The following is a 20,867-nucleotide window of genomic DNA, read 5'->3' on the forward strand; positions in this document are numbered from 1 at the left end:
CCGGCTATGCCCGATTCTCACTATGCGACAGGGGCCGGGTCGGCACAGTCAGTATCGCAAGCACATAATCAGTGTGCTTGCGATACTGGCTATGTGCGATTTTGGCTAAGTGTCAATTTTGACTCTCTCTTCTATAGAGATAGTCAAAATTGACTTGCCTGCACAGTCTATCTTTTCTTTCGATGTCGACCGCGCGGGAACGCGCATCGGCATCGAATCGGGATCGCAAGGTGACTGTCACCTTGCGATCTGCACTAACTTTTCTTCCGATTTTGATTATTTAGTCAGATTCGGAAGAAAAAATCTCACCGTGTGTACACACCCTTACTCTGGCAATTTTGTTTTGTTAGATACTTTGATTTTGCTAAATAAGCCTCTGCTAGAAGACTCAAAGGGCGAGATTCAAATATTACTGACGCCGGCAGCCACTAGATGGCGCCGAACGGAGATATTCAAATCTAGCTCCGTACGGGCGCGATGGGATGCCGGCATCTACATTTCAACTCACACCAGCCGGGGATGGCGAACTAAAATGTGTGAAAAGCGATCTGTCTGGACAACCAAATGGTACTTTTCCCAAGCACGCCCATTGGTTTGGTCGGGTTCTGCCCGGCACTAATGGGCGAGATCAGCGCAATAGGGAGCATCAAATTAATATCGCCCCCTGTGACCTCCCGTCACTTTAGACCGGAGTTCAAGGGCAACAACATTCTAATTCCCCCCAAAGTCTTCTAACTATGGTGCTACTAGCAGAGCAACCTTATCAAATGTTCAGGATTCAGTCAACTGGAAAATAAAGATTGTAGGTAAAACACAGAGCTGTGATGTCAGACTATGGTTTCCTTTCCTGCAGATACAGTAGATGAACATCAGTTTGGGTTATGCGAGAACTCAGGAAGCCACATGTTCCAAATTACACGCATGGATCATTGACTAACATATACAGTAACTTATCTTTAGAAAGAAATAATTAATAAGCAAAACTTGCACCGTGTGCGTATGATACTTGAAGTACTTTTTAGAAACATTTTGACAGGCATTATTAGATTGTAGGTAGCATAAATGGCCACTAAATCAAAAGTTTTAAACACTCACATACTGTATAAATGTTGAAGGTTAAGATAACTGGGTTTTCCATTGTAGTTCTATTAAAAGTAAAGACCAACCACTGCAGAAAGGTTAAATCCCTCTACAACTTAAGGACTGTCCCATGGGATCAGATACAAGTGATAAAACAGACTGCAGTCATTTCAGCTGCTGTGACATAACCGCCAGTGTTCAAACAAATAAATTCACAGTGCGCGTTAGAACATCACTTCCCTTCTAACATGTCATTAGTGTTTTTAGGATACTCAGTAAGATTCATACCTTTCTGTGATAATTTGACTTCTCCATTCTCCTTCTTGGATTCGTTCATTAGTTTATGTTTCTTCTTTTCCTTCAGTTTCTCCTTATCTTTAGTCTTGATTTTTTCTTTTATTTCACCTTAAAAAAAAGGTAAAAAGAAAAAAAAATAGAAATGATTTTTCAAAGTACGTATACGAAAATATATTTGCAAAAAAAATTAATAAATACATAAATAACTAACTTTTTTTACAGGGGTAAGAAAACAGCTTTAAAAAAAAAAAAAACACAACATTCTAAAGGGGGAATTAAAAGGCTTCTCGCAGCCGCAGCTCCCATCTAATGTGCACATATTCAATGACTGGACACAATATAGGATCATAGCTATTGGGCAAAAGATTTTGCCCAATAGCTATGGGTCCATTCATGCAAAGAAATATTCAGACATATTCGGTTGTTTTAATTGGTGCTCTAAGTAATGAGCGCCCAGCGGAGCAATTTGATCGTTGCTTCGATCTGCCGCTTAAAGCAGTACTGGTTAGGGAGCCCAAAACATGGACTTCTCAGATTTCTGCTCGCAGAAACATGGGTGCCCGCAGTAATCGCGCCCATCAGCGGCAACAATCGAACTGCACCATCAGGCACTGGGTGACAAAAAACAATACAATCTTCACCTGCAAACAAAGTCCGATTCCAGAGGACCACCAATTAATTAACTGAAATTACATAAAGGTGTTTTATTTCCCAGTGATCGCAAAAACGCGCCATGGCGCGTATTTTACCCACTTTTGGGGACCTGTGGCTCAGTTTTCTAAACTGTGTGGGTCCCTAGGGACGTGCTCCGATACAGCCAATCTGTAGCTGCTGTCCCGGCTGCAAGGTATAAACAGAGGAGGTGGAGCCTTTTCACTCTTATTTGGTGCTTCTGGGTCCGGGCATGACGCAGCTCCTTGGCCAAGAGTGACCGTGAAGAGGTCCCTGTGCCGGGAGTCTGTAGCTGCACTGAATGAAAGCATATTCGCCGGTGAGAGACTACTATACATTTGGGTGGCAGGGTGATCATGTTATAGCCGCCGCGGCCCGGTGAGTTAGTAGCCACAACGTGTGAGAGTCACGGGTGGTGGCTGGGCTTGTTGTGGGGGGTTCCTGTGGTGCTGGGGGACCGCGAATCACATTAAAGCCGCAGCGGCGGGTGAGTCCTAAGTGCTACTGCTGTGGCTTGACTGGCTGTAAACGTGGTTGCCAGGGGTGATATAGCCACGTTTGAGAGACTGAGTGTCACGTCTTGAGCAGCGGGGCCGGTGAGTGGCAGTAACACAAGCGGGTGGTGGCTGGGCTTGCTGTGGGTGGGCATCTGGGGGAGACGACTAGGGGTCTGAGGAGGTGGCTGCAATGTGTACAAAGTGCTCTGTCTGGCGCAATATGTATAACGTGCTCTGCCTGGTGCAATATGTATAAACATGCTCTACTTGGCGCAGTATGTACAGGAGGTTCTACCTGGTGCAATGTGTATAAGTGGCACTACTCTGTGGTGGAATGTGAATTGGCACTATCATGTGGCCACACCCCTTCCCCACCAAGCCACACCTCTACATTTTTTATGTCCATCCTATGGAATATGGGAGGGGGAGCACCAACTCACTTTCTGCCGAAGGGCACCAAAATGTCTAGCTACAGCTCTGGTGCAGTGTCCCCTGTATGCTACACATCCCAGCAGTATTGTCACCCCCCCCCCCCCCCCTCCACCTTTTTTTTTTTTTTTTTTTATACTTGAATCATTAATAAGCACCCTCATTCGGATGGGACTCCGGAAAGGACAGGTAGCAGCCCAATTTTTAATAGTGAGGGGTCCCTGGAACCCACTTTCTTTTCGGCTCAGCGTAAGCACTGGCAACTGTTACGGTCTACTATTTGTGACTTCACATGACTGATATATTTGGAGAACAGCATACTGCCCGGTGTTACGTAACAGAGCTTCAAAGAACTTCTAAATGTAGCCTTTGATTTACTTTATAAAACATATATAAAGACACAGCTGAAAATTTGGGGGAACTTTATTTAAGCACATCAGACTGCATGTCTAAGTGGGTATTAGAGCCTGAAGTGGTTCAAAATGGGCAAAAGCTTGCAATTTATAAGACACGTATGTACTAAATATATATATATATATATATATATATATATATATATATATATATATATATATATATATATATATATATATATAAGCATCTTTCAACAATTTGACATGGGACCTTTAAATTACTTTGATTTAAAATTAATTTGCTTAAATTAGATTCACTGCGTTTCAAACATGGCTGCATAACATAACATTGAAAGCTGCCAGAATGTCTCTCACAATCTACAGTGCATGTACATATTTTTGCATCCTCCATAAGTAAACAGTTAAAGATGAGGTAAACAAATGAGAGAAGAAAACACACATCCATAATTGGGATAGATTCATTTACATGCAAGCTCCCATCTACTGCATCATGCACTTTTGTGACCGCTGCGTAAGCAGATTCTGCTTGCACCACAATAGGCTGTGTGGAAGCCACCGGAATGGGTCCATCCTGCTTCCACTCCTAATTGAATCGGCGTCTCTTAAACTCAAGACCTGAAACTGCGTCACACACAATTTTATCACTACATAATAAGGTTAAAAGCAGCTACTGTATACTGCAGAGGTGAAAACAAGACCTCTTTGTTAAAGGACTTAGTCCCGAATTAACAACTTATATATAAATTCTTCTAATTAGAGGCCAAGTTGACTGCAGCTTTTTCATAATCAAAGTCTGTAGGATCTGGTCCCTCTAGTGAAGTCAGCATCAGAGTATTTGGTGTGCTTTGCTTCATGGGATTCCTTAAACAGGTTCTAATTCGTTTTAAAGTAGAAAATCCTCTGTCACGTTCAGCTGTGCTTACAGGTATAATCAGTCCAATACAGCTAGTGTTGCTATATTTGGGAAAGATTCTTTTGGGGTGAATTCAATTATTTTGTGAGTGCCGACCGGAGCTATTAAATTGTTCCACCCGTCTGCTTTGTCCGGACCGCACCCAGAGGCATTCTAAACGCCGTTGGCACGACCCCTTCTGCCCCACCTCTGCTTGTCAATCAGGCACCAGTCGTTCGCACCAGTGAGATGCTTTTAGCATATTACTGGGACTTACTGGGTGCACACGCACTCCACAAAATCCTTCAGAGTGCGATCGCTGCTATTGCAGTGATCGCCTCTGAATCAGATCCCCGAGTCTATTTTTGATAAATTAATGTCTTGCCTTGTCAAACTTTAGACAACTTAGACAAATGAAGCAGCACATCTGAAAACATCATAAGTGAAACTCCAAAATCGTATGTTCTCATATTTGCTTAACCACTTGCCTGGCATGGTCGCATCATATGCAACCATACCAGCAAGTGCTCTATCTGACCTGGTCGCACAGGATGCGACCAGTCAGATAAACAGTGTTAACAGCTGCATGGAAGGGCAATGCTTCTCTGGTACCTCTGCCTTCCTGCACCCTCTCCTCAGTGTTGGCGTGCTGCCGATCATTGCTGATCGGCCAGCATGGCAGGACCCCCAACCCAGCGGCTGCACACAACACCAGCCGCTGGGGAAGTGTAAACCAACCGCCCAAGGCAGCCCCACCTGCCGTGTCAGGGGTGTAAAAAGTAATGGCGCAATGGTACCGATGTTTTGATGTTCCAGTTCGATGCTCTGATGTTTTGAAGATGAAACGGTCTGGGGGCGATTATTTACACTTACCAGCGGCTGCTATTGTCTGCAGCCGCTGTGGACGGGGGATCCTGTTGTGCTGACCGATCAACAATGATCGGCAGCACGGCAACACTGGGGGCTGGGAGCTAGAAGGCAGAGTGACAGTTTATCTGACTGGTCGCATCCTGTGCGACCAAGTCAGATAAAGCACTTGCAGACATAGTCGCATCTGATGCGACCATGTCAGGCAAGTGGTTAACATGGCCCAGATTCTGTTCCATTGCTTTTTGAGTGCAAATAATATATATATTTTTTAATTCTTTTTTAAGAGGTCACCGATACTGTCCCACATGCTGGCTACACAGATTGCACCCCAGTAACAAGAACATAGTCGCTGAACCGCAGAGAGTAGATGCACGAGGACCACTGTTCCAGCAGACACTGCATCCTTCCTTTTATGCAGAGACCAGCACGACTTTCAGATGCATCGCAGTGCCAGTAAAGCATAACTTTTGGGCGTGCACAGCGCTAGGTGGCAGGGAATTTTTGCTGGATGGACCGCCCAACAGATAAAGTGTGGGAAGAACACAGACAATCATAATGTAAACACCAAGGGGTGGAAATGTTTTGGGCATCTATTTTTCCCAACCAAATGAGACACCTAAACTGTTCAGAATTCAATTGTGTTGAATAAAATAGTTAAAATAAATAAATGTCACCACCCCACCATCCTCCTGCTAGAGAGCTTTGCAGTGACATTATGTGCTGCACTAGAAATTGGTTTGACCCCATCACAGTACCGTTAAGCTCTGTCATAGCTGAAATAAATGACAAGCAAAGCAGACATGTCTATATTTTGACTGCAGGTTAAACCATGTGCAGTTAACTGTGGGGGCCAATTCAGACCTGACCGCTAGGCTGCGTTTTCTCACAGCCTGCGATCATATCTGAACTGCTCATGCACCGCAATGCGCAGGCGCGACGGACCTCAGCAACGGGGATTGCCAGTCTGCGATGGAATGGTGCAAAATTTCCAAACACACGGGCGATCGCAAGGAGATTGACAGGAAGAGGGCATTTGTGGGTGGCAACTGACCGTTTTCTGGGTGTGTTTGGAAAAACGCAGGCATGTCCAAGCGTTTGCAGGGAGGGTGTCCGACGTCAATTCCGGTCCCAGGCAGGCTGTGATCGCAGTGGATAAGTCCAGGGTTGCGCAGAGAAATCAGTTTGTGCAGCTCTGTTACACATGCGTTCGGTCACTTGCACAGCAAAAACACTTTCCCTGTAGGCAGCGACTATCTAATCGCAGCAGTGCAAAAGCCTATATTTTGAAGGTCGATATATGAAAGATATCTAGGTACATTGTCAACATGGTTCAAATGTCCATAACTATATTAGATTAAAAACTAATTATGATACTGTTACATTACTATGTAATGATAAAAAATGTTTTATTGCCCATATGTCTTCTTGTAACTCATATTTTAGAACTGCAATACTAGCTGGATATTAATTTAATATATGTCTACCTATGCCATTTTGTGTGTTTACACAAATTTCCAATATTAATGAATGTGATTATGGGGGGCGATTCAATTAGCAACACGAGGATGTAGCTCCTGGGTTAAGTGCCCAGAACTATTCAATTGACTGTAATGAACCAGTCACTTAACCCAGCAGATGCACCATACTGTTGCTAATGCCTGGGGCTAAGTCATGATAAACTGCAACTCCAGAGTTAAGAACAGGCACGATGCTGTGATGGAACATGGTAAACCCGCAACTAGCACAGAGGATCTCCAATTGCATTTTCAGGAGAGTTCGAGCGACAAAACCACTAGTCACGGGTTGACTGCAAGAAAAACTGCATAGCTCCAGGTACTTAACCCTGGAGATACATCCCTGCAATGCTAATTGAATCCACCTTATGTTTATTTATTTATTTATGGGGGGGGGGGGGGTTGTTGAGAATGAAAAACTGCATATGTAATCTCGCAACTAAAATATAATCTGAAAATAGTATAGGACTGCGATTTGTCATAAATTGCCTGGTGACTAGAATATGAAAGACTGCCGAGGAGGATAAAGGATATGATTTTTCAGTAAATCTTTGTAGGTACAGTATATTACATTTGGGTGATGAATGTAACTACAGCAAAGACAGGGTCAGATTCAATTATTTTACCCTACAGTTACCACCAGGGGTTGCAAAATGGAGCAATTAAATTGTTGCTCCATTTAGGGGTCCAGTAGCTGCAGGGCTGACATTTTTTCTCACAGCCTCCTGAGGTGAGAGAAGAAATGTGTCGAAACTCTGCACTTTGGACAAAAAGACTTTAGACGGGTTTAGCCAGTTTAGGAGACTAAACCCGGTCTGTTTGGGCAAGACATGAACAACGTGCATGGGCACCCAAACACAATTGAATTGTGACAATTGTTTCGGTGTCTAAAAAGTCAATTTAGACAGGATTTCTAGATGCCCAAAACAATTGAATCAGCCATTATGCTATGCGCATTCTATGGTCTCTGTTTTTGAGAATATACACACACACACACACACACAGACATAAATACATAAACATTTTATTAAGAACACTCTTTAAAATGTGTATCTACTAGAATTGGGACTTATTTTATTCACTTATTCATAAAAACAAAAATAGGATTTTAATACCTACCGGTAAATCCTTTTCTCATAGTCCGTAGAGGATGCTGGGGACTCCAAAAGGACCATGGGGTATAGACAGGATCCGCAGGAGCTTGGGCACACTATAAAGACTTTGACTGGGTGTGAACTGGCTCCTCCCCCTATGCCACTCCTCCAGACCTCAGTTATAGGAACTGTGCCCAGAGAGACGGACATTTAGAGGAATGGATTTTTGTTTAAACTAAGGCGAGAAACATACCAGCCCACACCACAAACATACCGTACAACTGGAATAGAATGAAACCAGATAACCGTATGAACTAACAACAGCAACAAGCTGAAGAAAACCAATACACAATCCGTGTGTAAACAAGTACAACCAGTAATAATACAACTGCAAGAAACAGTCCGCACTGGGATGGGCGCCCAGCATCCTCTACGGACTAGGAGAAAAGGATTTACCGGTAGGTATTAAAATCCTATTTTCTCTTACTTCCTAGAGGATGCTGGGGACTCCAAAAAGGACCATGGGGTCTATACCAAAGCTCCAGAACAAGCGGGAGAGTGCGGACGACTCTGCAGCACCGATTGAGCAAATAAGAGGTCCTCCTCAGCCAGGGTATCAAACTTGTAAAACTTAGCAAAGGTGTTTGAACCCGACCACGTAGCTGCTCGGCAAAGCTGAAGTGCCGAGACCCCTCGGGCAACCGCCCAAGATGAGCCCACTTTCCTGGTAGAATGGGCCTTTACTGACTTCGGCAACGGTAGCCCAGCCGAAGAATGAGCTTGCTGAATCGTATTACAAATCCAGCGAGCAATAGTCTGCTTAGAAGCAGGATTTCCAATCTTGTTGGAAGCATACCAGGACAACAAAGCCTCCGTTTTCCTAGTAAGAGCCGTTCTGGCGAAGTAAATTTTCAAGGCTCTTACAACATCAAGAGACCTTGGAACCGCCACAGCATCCGTAGCCACAGGCACCACAATAGGTTGGTTGATGTGAAAAGAAGAAACCACCTTCGGCAGAAATTGTTGAGTCCTCAATTCCGCTCTATCCGTATGGAATATCAAATAAGGGCTCTTGAGAGACAAGGCCGCCAATTCAGACTCGCTTGGCCGACGCCAGAGCCAGCAGCATGATCACTTTCCAAGTGAGAAACTTTAACTCAACCTTACGCAAAGGTTCAAACCAAGGAGACATAAGGAACTGCAAGACCACTTCAAGATCCCACAGCGCCACTGGCGGCACAAATGGAGGTTGTATATGCAACACACCCTTCACAAAGGTCTGAACCTCAGGCAGGACGGACAATTCTTTCTGAAAGAAAATAGATAAAGCCGAAATCTGCACTTTTATGGAACCCAATTTCAGGCCTGCAAAAAATGGAGAAACCGACCCAAGTGAAACTCCTCCGCCGGAGCAGCTTTGGTCTCCCACCATGAAACATATTTCCTCCAAATACGGTGATAATGTTTTGCCGTAACCTCCTTTCTAGCTTTAAGGAGAGTGGGGATGACCTCCCCGGGAATACCCTTCCGAGCTAAGATTTGGCGTTGAACTTCCATGGCGTCAAACGCAGCCACGGTAAGTCCGGAAACATGCAGTGCCCCTGCAACAACAGGTCCTCTCAGAGGAAGCGGCCAGGGATCTTCCACTAGTAATTCTTGAAGATCTGGTTACCAGGCCCTCCGTGGCCAATCTGGAACGACGAGTATCGCCTGAACCCTTGCTCGTCGAACGATTCTCAGCACCTTTGGAATGAGAGGAAGCGGAGGGAACACATACACCGACTGAAACACCCACGGAGTCACCAGGGCGTCCACTGCACTGGCTTGGGGGTCCCTTGACCTGGAACAATACCTCGGAAGCTTCTTGTTGAGGCGAGACGCCATCACGTCTATCAGAGGAATTCCCCAACGCTTTGTCACTTCTGCAAATACCTCTTGATGAAGAGCCCACTATCCCGGATGGAGATTGTGTCTGCTGAGGAAGTCTGCTTCCCAGTTGTCCACTCCCGGGATGAAGACTGCTGACAGAGCACTCACGTGCTGTTCCGCCCAGCGTAGGATTCTTGTGGCCTCGTCCATAGCCGCCCTGCTCCTTGTTCCGCCTTGGCGGTTTACGTACGCCCCCGCTGTTATGTTGTCCGACTGGATCAGGACAGGGAGACCCTGAAGGAGGTTCTTTGCTTGCAGCAGGCCGTTGTAAATGGCTCTCAACTCGAGAACATTTATGTGGAGACAAGGGCCCTCATTCCGAGTTGTTCGCTCGCAAGGCGAATGTAGCAGAGTTACACACGCTAAGCCGCCGCCTACTGGGAGTGAATCTTAGCTTCTTAAAATTGCGACCGACGTACGCGCAATATTGCGATTACAAACGAGTTAGCAGTTTCAGAGTAGCTCCAGACTTACTCTGCCTGTGCGATCATTTCAGTGCTTGTCGTTCCTGGTTGTCGTCACAAACACACCCAGCGTTCGCCCAGGCACTCCCACCGTTTCCCCGGCCACTCCTGCGTTTTTTCCGGAAACGGTAGCGTTTTCAGCCACACGCCCCTGAAACGCCGTGTATCCGCCCAGTAACACCCATTTCCTGTCAATCACATTACGATCGCCGGAGCGAAGAAAAAGCCGTGAGTAAAAATACTTTCTTCATAGTAAAGTTACTTGGCGCAGTCGCAGTGCGAACATTGCGCATGCGTACTAAGCGGATTTTCACTGCGATGCGATGAAAAATACCGAGCGAACAACTCGGAATGAGGGCCAAGATTCCTGGCTTGACCATTTCCCCCGGAAATTTCTTCCTTGCGTGACCGCGCCCCAGCCTCGGAGACTTGCATCTGTTGTCAGCAGGACCCAGTCCTGGATTCCGAAACGGTGTCCCTCTAGAAGGTTAGAGCTTTGCAGCCACCACAGGAGCGAAATCCTGGCCCTGGAAGACAAGACTTATTTTCCGGTGTATGTGCAGGTGAGACCCGGACCATTTTTTCCAGCAGATCCCACTGAAACACCCGGGCATGAAACCTGCCAAACGGAATGGCTTCGTAAGCCGCAACCATTTTCCCAAGTACCTGAGTGCATTGATGAATCGACACACTTGGCCTCAGAAGCTCCCTGACCATGGTCTGGATTTCCAGAGCTTTGACCTCCGGAAGAAACACTCTCTGTATCTCAGTGTCTAGAACCATGCCCAGGAAGGGCAGCCGAGTGGTCGGAATCAACCGAGACTTTGGCAAATTTAGTATCCAACCGTGAAGTCGCAGAACCGACAGGGAGAGATCCACATTTCTTAACAACTGCTCCTTGGACCTCACCTTTATCAGGAGATCGTCCAATTATGGGATAATTGTGACACCTTGCTTGCGAAGGAGGACCATCATCTCTGCCATTACCTTGGTGAAAACCCTTGGGCCGTGAAAAGCCCAAACCGCAATGCCTGAAATTGGTAATGACAATCCTGCACCGCAAACCTCAGGAAAGCCTGATGAGGAGGGAATATCGGGATGTGTAAGTAAGCATCCTTTATGTCTACTGACGCCATAAAATCCCCCCCTTCGAGGCTGGAGATCACCGCTCGAAGAGACTCCATCTTGAACTTGAAAGTTTTCAAATATGGGTTGAGGGATTTTAGGTTTAGAATCGGTCTGACCGAACCGTCCGGCTTCGGCACCACAAAGAGGCTCGAATAGAACCCTTTCCCCCAATCTGACGGGGGAACAGGCACCACGACCCTCTGTTGACACAACTTTTGTATCGCATCCCTCACCACCTCTCTTTCGGGAAGAGAAGTTGGCAAAGCAGACACGAAAAACCGGTTGGGGGGCATCTCCTGAAACTCCAGTCTGTACCCTTGGGACACTATGTCCAAGACCCAAGTGAAAGGATATGCCATCAAAATTCGCTTGGGAATCTGCCACCGTTTTTCAGGCGACTCCCAAGCCTTTTCACAAAGCTCATTCATTTCATGAGAGGGGGGAAATTTTACCTCAGGTCTTTTCCCTTTAAATAAACAAACCCGTGTGTCAGGAATGGCAGGTTCCTCAGATATACGTAAAACATCTTTAATGGCTATAATCATGTACTGAATACTCGTGACAACCCGTGGATGCAAAGAAGCCTCATTCAAGTCGACGTCTGAGTCTGTGTCGGTAACTGTATCTGCCATCTGGTTAAAAGCACGCTTCTGTGACCCTGAGACTGTTTGTACCTGAGACAATGCGTCCTCCACCGACTGTCTCCATGTTTGTGTCTGATTTATCTAATCTCTTTGACAATAAAGCCACATTCGTATTCAATGTACTCAGCATAGTCATCCAATCAGCAGTCGGCTGTGCCGACAAACACATACTTAAATCTTTCTCTGCAGCCCCCCCTCCCCCCACCCTGTTTTCCCTCCCCAAGTACTTGCGGGAGCTCGGAGGTCCGGGCAGCGTCTCTGCAGCGCTGTAGGAATAGGAGAAAATGGCGCTGGTGAGCAATGTGCGGCTAAGCCCGGCCCCCTTCCCGGCGCGCTGTAGCCCGCTAAAATTTGAAACTGCAAAGTGGCGGGGGTGCTCTATACGGCGATCGGACACCGTATAGCCCTTCTTTTGCCACCAAAAACCTCAGTAACTGCTGCCCAGGGCGCTCCCCCCTAGCACCCTGCGAGTGCCGTTGGTGAAGTGTGTGGGAGCATGGAGCGCAGCGCAGCACTACCGCTGCACTGTACCTCCGTTACTGAAGTCTTCTGACGTCACTTAAGTCTTCGGTTCTTCTCATACTCACCCAACTTTATTCTTCTGGCTTCTGTGAGGGGGGTGACGGCGCGTCTCCGGGAACAAGCAGCTAGGCGAACCAAGTGATCGAACCCTCTGGAGCTAATGGTGTCCAGTGGCCTAAAAAGCAGAGCCCTTAACTAAGAAGAAGTAGGTCTGACTTCTCTCCCCTCAGTCCCACGATGCAGGGAGCCTGTAGCCAGCAGGTCTCCCTGAAAATAAAAAACCCAACAAAAGTCTTTCCAGAGAAACTCTGTAGAGCTCCCCTAGTGTGTGTCCAGTCAGTCCTGGGCACAAAGTCTAACTGAGGTCTGGAGGAGGGGCATAGGGGGAGGAGCCAGTTCACACCCTGTTTAAGTCTTTATAGTGTGCCCAAGCTCTGCGGATCCCGTCTATACCCCATGGTCCTTTTGGCGTCCCCAGCATCCTCTAGGACGTAAGAGAAACAAAATTATTAATGTTTCAAGTTGAGAAAGCCCACTGAAAAGATGTATATTCTAAAAATAAAACATCTATAATGTATATTATGAATACAACAGAATCTCAGTATCCAAAGAACAATTGTCAGTTAGCGCTAAGCAAACAGTCCTACAGAACATGTACACCAACACAGGATACACAGCTACTCTGCACTTACAGAAACTGCTAGACTATTCTGTTCAGTTACCATAACAACAAATCAATGGACGGTATCTTTATTGTGTTTATAGAATATGCCATTTAATTACTGCATGTTGCATAGTATGTTTGTTTATGATTTCTACAGCTCTGACTGCTCACACTTCAAAATGGGCTCCATGAAGCCTGAAATGTGGTGCTAGAAGTCATCTCATCCAGGGTTATATTTAGCACAAAGCAATTTCTTCAAAAATGTACTTTTAATACACAGACTGTTGCACCATACTGTATTTTAAAAATGCTTATAACATCCTTACAAAGCAGCCAAAAGGTTTGTGCTTAATAAAAAATGACGTAAGTATAAAAAGTGCAAAGGCAAGTTAGGCAATACACTCAGTAATAATGGGCTGGATTACATTTTTCTTGCAGGTCCAAGCACCCGCGATTGCACCTGCAGCTATTCAATTGTTGCTGCAGACAGGCGTGAGAAGTTAATTTCTGCACGTAGAGAGACTTATTTGGACGCTCAAACGGACCTTTTCACACTCGCGTCCATTACTTTACTCAGGTTTAGGTGTTTTGTGCACCTAAACCAGAGTGTAATGGGCACGATCAGCATGATAAATGGGGGCAATTAAATATCGCCCGCGGTCTTCCGTCACTTTAGACGAGAGATCTGACGCAAATAAACAAATTGAATTTCCCCCAACGTGCAAGTTTTAGAAAATGAGATTCAATTGTTATGGGTGTTGCTATTATTAATGGGTGCCAACAGAGAAATTCAGTTGAGTCGGGCGCCAATTAATTACAGCACCTATTGGAGGCAATAGCAACTAAAAACCCGACTAAACACCTGGTTAGGGTGGTAGTTTTATCACATATTTATTCTTGCCACTTCAGGAGACTGAGAAGAAATGTGTCTCCCTGCAGCACTCATGCCTGAAGCAAGCAACAATTTCTATAGAAATCACTGTCTTTTTTCACGCACATCCAAAGCAAGTCTGATTTTTCCTAAACTTGATTTTAGAAGAAAAAAAAAAATCACTGGGACTTGCTCTGGCACCATGGGAGCACTACCCCTTAGTACCAATTAAGCAATTGTAAGTATCCAATTAGTCAGTAATTACTCACCTTCCAAAGTGGCGTTTTCTTCATCCAGTGTCGAGTGCCGTGAAGCAGCTAAACCCTACTAAACTAATGGACGTGATTGGGGAAAGTACCATTTGGGCGCCCAAACAGATCCCTTTTCGCACATATCAGCTCGCCACTTCCGGTAGGTGCGAGCTGAAATGTAGACGCATTTGAAGCTCACCCCTCGTGTGTTCAAATCACTTTCACCTAAGCCACATCCTTAATATAGCAAAGAAAGTGCTTCCAGACAGAACACCACCAGAGATATTGGCCTTTCTAATCATAGAAGCAGTTGTTACTTTGTCTGTGATGGACCTTTAGCTTCTATGATCCACCTTTCAGGCTCAAGGCAGCAAGGTTAATTCTTTCATCTTGTCAAAAGTGAATCTACTTTTCAGTACTTGAAGGCTTGATAGCATTCTTCCAGGATTTTTCAGGCTATAGTTAGCTCTAAGGAACGTTAAGAGAGAAAACTTATAATCCTTGCTTCTCAGCAATGAGACATTTGGCCCTTATATCTTCCATAATTCATGGTAATTCAATTGGACTCCAGGGGTGGGGGGAGGGATTCTATTATTTTGTTTGACGCCCATAAGTAATGAATACACGATGGGCGATACTCAATTATTTTGCTAATGCACGCGGGCGCACATTATCTCTGCTCACACTCTCCTAAGGTGGTGAGCAGAAATTTGCCCAAAGTCGGCCTTTTGAACGCCCCCAATAGTGTGTACAGCTATAACTGCTTTATGTGCACTCACACTCAACGGCAACACATTATTGCCGTTGAATGCCCCACCAATAAAATGTAATCCCTCCCCCCAGAGTGTGCTAGAAGCACTAGAGCAGAGATCAGTACCCCAGGCAGGAAAGAGGAACTGCATTGATTGTGACAGGTGCAGGGTGCTAGAATGGGGATACGGTTGTTAGGTCGACACAGCTTAGGTCGACATGCATTAGGTCGACAGGTCAAAAGGTAGACATGAGTTTTTCACATTTTTTTCTTCATTTTTTGGCTTTTTCCATACTTGACGATCCATGTGGACTACGATTGGAATGGTATCCTGCAAGGGAACACGGTGCACTAATTGGAGTTCCCCGTCACTTTATGAAGAAAACGACATCAAAAACAGTCCAAAAACTCATGTCGACCTTTTCACCTGTCGACCTAATTCCCATGTCGACCTAGTGCATGTCGACATAATGCTCACGTCGTCCTAAGATGAGTCGACCCAAGGACCCATACCCCTAGAATGAATACTACAGATATCTAGTTTTCATTCTTCAGATGAAAACATTTTGCATTTGTCCCTTTCCTCCCACTCTTGTAATGCTACAAAATCAGAATTGATGTGACAATGCATGTTTAAATGATATGGGAAGATAGTTATGTATAGGAAACCCCAATGTGAAGCTGAATTCCTACTTCCAACTTGTTCTCCAAAGAAAAAAGGCTTCTGAGAACTTCAGACATGTTTATTTCCATTGCGTTTTGAAACAGTAGGTAAACTGAGGTCTGTGCATCAGACACAACTGTATCTAAACTGCAGTATGTGGTTGTAACAAATACACCTAAAAATACACACCCTGGGGGGGTTCAATTGCCTCGGGTGCCTCACTAATTAACGGGCACCCAATGAAGCAATTCATTTGTTTTGGGCACCCATGAATTACTGCACGTCATGCCTAAAAGCACAGGGTTTTGACGCATAAAGCGGCTACACCCATCTAAAGTCCCACCACAGGCGGCTGCAAGAAGAAATGGGTGCGCCAGCCGAACAACAATTACATTTTTCAATGCGGGCGCTCATTACGAATAGCCACCCAAAGAACAAATTAATTCCCTGTATGGAAAAAAAAAAAACCTGTCTGAAGAAAAACGTCCTCTTTAAAGAGGTCAAACTGGAGAGTCTTGTAGTCTTTTTGGAGTCGATTCAATTCACCGACAGTTGAATAGCTCCGGGAGTTAGCTCCCGTCACTATTCAATTCAGCTCAAGTCGGCGAAGGCCCGTTCTCCCGGGCTTAACAGGTTGAATTGCCGGGAGAACGGGCATTCTCCGACTTAACTCCCCCGCCGCGATGCTGATTCCCGACAGAATCAGCCTCACGCCGGCCGCACTTTTGTCGGATTTCTTCTCTCATCCCCCGGGGGTGAGAGAAGAATTCCTGACAATTGAGGGTCACTTTTCGCTGTACTGAATAGCGCCGGGAGCTATTTCCCAGCACTATTCAACTGTCGGTGAATTGAAATCGACCCCTTTGAAAGGCCCAGAAAATGGGTAACTATTAGTTTTCACTAAGCAGTTCTGCAGTTCTCTTTCTATGTCCAAGAGCTGCTGGTCACCTATTTGCAGATGCTACCAACAAAACACCTGGCTAGACAAAAGTGTGCTTTCCAGAAGAATAAATAAGATTTTACTCACCGGTAAATCTATTTCTCGTAGTCCGTAGTGGATGCTGGGGACTCCGTAAGGACCATGGGGAATAGCGGCTCCGCAGGAGACTGGGCACAGCTAAGAAAGAATTAGGACTACCTGGTGTGCACTGGCTCCTCCCACTATGACCCTCCTCCAGACTTCAGTAAGGATACTGTGCCCGGAAGAGCTGACACAATAAGGAAGGATTTTGAATCCCGGGTAAGACTCATACCAGCCACACCAATCACACCGTATAACTCGTGATATTATACCCAGTTAACAGTATGAACATAACAGAGCCTCTCAACAGATGGCTCAACAATGACCCTTTTAGTTAACAATAACTATATACAAGTATTGCAGACAGTCCGCACTTGGGACGGGCGCCCAGCATCCACTACGGACTACGAGAAATAGATTTACCGGTGAGTAAAATCGTATTTTCTCTAACGTCCTAGTGGATGCTGGGGACTCCGTAAGGACCATGGGGATTATACCAAAGCTCCCAAACGGGCGGGAGAGTGCGGATGACTCTGCAGCACCAAATGAGAGAACTCAAGGTCCTCCTCAGCCAGGGTATCAAATTTGTAGAATTTTGCAAACGTGTTTGCCCCTGACCAAGTAGCAGCTCGGCAAAGTTGTAAAGCCGAGACCCCTCGGGCAGCCGCCCAAGAAGAGCCCACTTTCCTCGTGGAATGGGCTTTTACAGATTTAGGCTGTGGCAGGCCAGCCACAGAATGCGCAAGCTGAATTGTGCTACAAATCCAGCGAGCAATAGTCTGCTTTGAAGCAGGAGCACCCATCTTGTTTGGTGCATACAGGATAAATAGCGAGTCAGTCTTCCTGACTCCAGCCGTCCTGGAAACATAAATTTTCAAGGCCCTGACTACGTCCAGTAACTTGGAGTCCTCCAAGTCCCTAGTAGCCGCAGGCACCACGATAGGTTGGTTCAAGTGAAAAGCTGATACCACCTTAGGAAGAAATTGGGGACGAGTCCTCAATTCTGCCCTATCCATATGGAAAATCAAATAGGGGCTTTTACATGACAAAGCCGCCAATTCTGACACCCGCCTTGCCGAAGCCAAGGCCAAAAGCATGACCACTTTCCACGCGAGATATTTTAAATCCACGGTTTTGAGTGGCTCAAACCAATGTGACTTTAGGAAACCCAACACCACGTTGAGGTCCCACGGTGCCACTGGGGGCACAAAAGGAGGCTGAATATGCAGCACTCCCTTGACAAATGTCTGAACTTCAGGCAGTGAAGCCAGTTCTTTTTGGAAGAAAATCGACAGAGCCGAAATCTGGACCTTAATGGAACCCAATTTTAGGCCCATAGTCACCCCTGACTGTAGGAAGTGCAGAAATCGACCTAACTGGAATTCCTCCGTTGGGGCCTTCCTGGCCTCACACCACGCAACATATTTTCGCCATATGCGGTGATAATGTTGTACGGTTACATCTTTCCTAGCTTTAATAAGCGTAGGAATGACTTCCTCCGGAATACCTTTTCTTATAGGATCCGGCGTTCAACCGCCATGCCGTCAAACGCAGCCGCGGTAAGTCTTGGAACAGACAGGGCCCCTGCAGCAGCAGGTCCTGTCTGAGCGGCAGAGGCCATGGGTCCTCTGAGATCATTTCTTGAAGTTCCGGGTACCAAGCTCTTCTTGGCCAATCCGGAACAATGAGTATAGTTCTTACGCCTCTTCTCCTTATTATCCTCAGTACCTTGGGTATGAGAGGAAGAGGAGGGAACACATAAACCGACCGGTACACCCACGGTGTCACTAGAGCGTCCACAGCTATCGCCTGAGGGTCTCTTGACCTGGCGCAATATTTTTCCAGCTTTTTGTTTAAGCGGGACGCCATCATGTCCACCTGTGGCCTTTCCCAACGGTTTACAATCAGTTGGAAGACTTCTGGATGAAGTCCCCACTCTCCCGGGTGGAGGTCGTGCCTGCTGAGGAAGTCTGCTTCCCAGTTGTCTACTCCCGGAATGAACACTGCTGACAGTGATAACACGTGATTTTCCGCCCAACGGAGAATCCTTGTGGCTTCTGCCATCGCCGCCCTGCTTCTTGTGCCGCCCTGTCGATTTACATGGGCGACCGCCGTGATGTTGTCTGACTGGATCAGAACCGGCCGGTTTTGAAGCAGGGGCTTTGCTTGACTTAGGGCATTGTAAATGGCCCTCAGTTCCAGAACATTTATGTGTAGGGAAGTCTCCTGACTCGACCAAAGTCCTTGGAAGTTTCTTCCCTGAGTGACTGCCCCCCAGCCCCGAAGGCTGGCATCCGTGGTCACCAGGACCCAGTCCTGTATGCCGAATCTGCGGCCCTCTCTGAGATGAGCACGCTGCAGCCACTACAGCAGAGACCCCCTGGTCCTTGGAGACAGGGTTATCAACCGATGCATTTGAAGATGCGATCCGGACCATTGGTCCAACAGGTCCCACTGAAAAGTTCTGGCATGGAACCTGCCGAATGGAATCGCTTCGTAGGAAGCTACCATCTTTCCCAGGACTCGCGTGCAATGATGCACCGACACCTGTTTTGGTTTCAGGAGGCCTCTCACTAGAGACGACAGCTCCTCGGCTTTCTCCTCTGGGAGAAACACTTTTTTTTCTGGACCGTGTCCAGAATCATCATCATTTCGGCCATTACCTTGGTAAATACCCTCGCTGCCGTGGACAGGCCGAACGGCAACGTCTGGAATTGGTAATGACAATCCTGTACCACAAATCTGAGGTACTCCTGGTGAGGATGGTAAATGGGGACATGCAGGTAAGCATCCTTGATGTCCAGAGATACCATGTAATCTCCCTCTTCCAGGCTTGCAATAACCGCCCTGAGCGATTCCATCTTGAACTTGAATTTTCTTAAATATGTGTTCAAGGATTTCAAATTTAAAATGGGTCTCACCGAACCGTCCAGTTTCGGTACCACAAACATTGTGGAATAGTAACCCCGTCCTTGTTGAAGTAGGGGCACCTTGACTATCACCTGCTGGGAATACAGCTTGTGAATTGCCTCTAACACAGCCTCCCTTTCTGAAGGAGTCGTTGGTAAGGCAGATTTGAGGAAATGGCGGGGGGGGGGGGGGGGGATGTCTCGAATTCCAGCCTGTACCCCTGAGATACCACTTGAAGGATCCAGGGATCTACCTGTGAGCGAGCCCACTGATTGCTGAAGTTTTTGAGACAGCCCCCCACCGTACCTGGCTCCGCCTGCTGAGCCCCAGCGTCATGCGGCGGACTTAGCAGAAGAAGAGGGGGGAGGACTTTTGTTCCTGGGAAGTGGCTGTATGCTGCAGCTTTTTTCCCCTACCTCTGCCTCTGGGCAGAAAGGACGCGCCTCTACCCCGTCTGCTCTTTTGGGGGCGAAAGGACTGCACCTGATAATACGGTGCTCTCTTTGGTTGTGAGGGGACATGTGGCAAAAATGCCGACTTCCCAGCTGTTGCTGTGAAAACTAAGTCTGAAAGACCATCCCCGAACAACTCCTCACCCTTATAAGGCAAAACTTCCATGTGCCTTTTGGAATCTGCATCCCCTGTCCACTGCCGAGTCCATAACCCTCTCCTGGCACAAATGGACAGTGCACTTATTTTTGATGCCAGCCGGCAAATATCCCTCTGTGCATCTCTTATGTAAAAGACCGCGTCTTTAATATGCTCTACATTTAGCAATATAGTGTCCCTGTCTAGGGTGTCAATGTTCTCTGACAGGGAGTCTGACCATGCAGCTGCCGCACTTCACATCCATGCTGAGGCAATAGCTGGTCTCATTATAATACCAGTGTGTGTATATATAGCTTTTTGGAGAGCCTCCTGCTTTCTGTCAGCAGGTTCCTTTAGGGCGGCCGTATCTTGGGACGGCAGTGCCACCTTTTTTGATAAGCGCGTAAGTGCTTTATCCACCTTAGGGGGTGTTTCCCAACGTGACCTATCCTCTGGCGGGAAAGGGTACGCCATTAGTAATTTTTTTGAAATTACAAATTTTTTATCAGGGGAAGCCCACGCTAGTTCACACACGTCATTTAATTCTTCAGAAGGGGGAAAAACTACTTGTAGTTTTTTCTCCCCAAACATAATACCCTTTTTTGTGGTACCTGGGGTCACCTCAGAAATGTGTAAAACATTTTTCATTGCCTCAATCATATAACGAGTGGCCCTATTGGACATTACATTAGTCTCTTCGTCGTCGACACTGGTATCAGTATCCGTGTCGACATCTGTGTC

The 20,867-nt window shown here is 46.4% G+C and overlaps 1 protein-coding gene across 2 annotated transcripts in view; it reads right to left on the reverse strand.

Annotated features, from left to right (window-relative positions):
* Positions 1-20,867, reverse strand: part of RSBN1L (round spermatid basic protein 1 like) — a 183,462-nt gene that overhangs the window by 153,869 nt on the left and 8,726 nt on the right. For both annotated transcript variants that reach the window (XM_063926975.1, XM_063926976.1), the window contains exon 2: positions 1,369-1,485. In XM_063926975.1, coding sequence (XP_063783045.1) covers positions 1,369-1,485 — 117 coding nt within the window. The remainder of the gene's footprint in view (positions 1-1,368; positions 1,486-20,867) is intronic.

The sequence above is a fragment of the Pseudophryne corroboree genome, chromosome 6 (assembly GCF_028390025.1).
Source record: "Pseudophryne corroboree isolate aPseCor3 chromosome 6, aPseCor3.hap2, whole genome shotgun sequence".
Lineage (NCBI taxonomy): Eukaryota > Metazoa > Chordata > Amphibia > Anura > Myobatrachidae > Pseudophryne > Pseudophryne corroboree.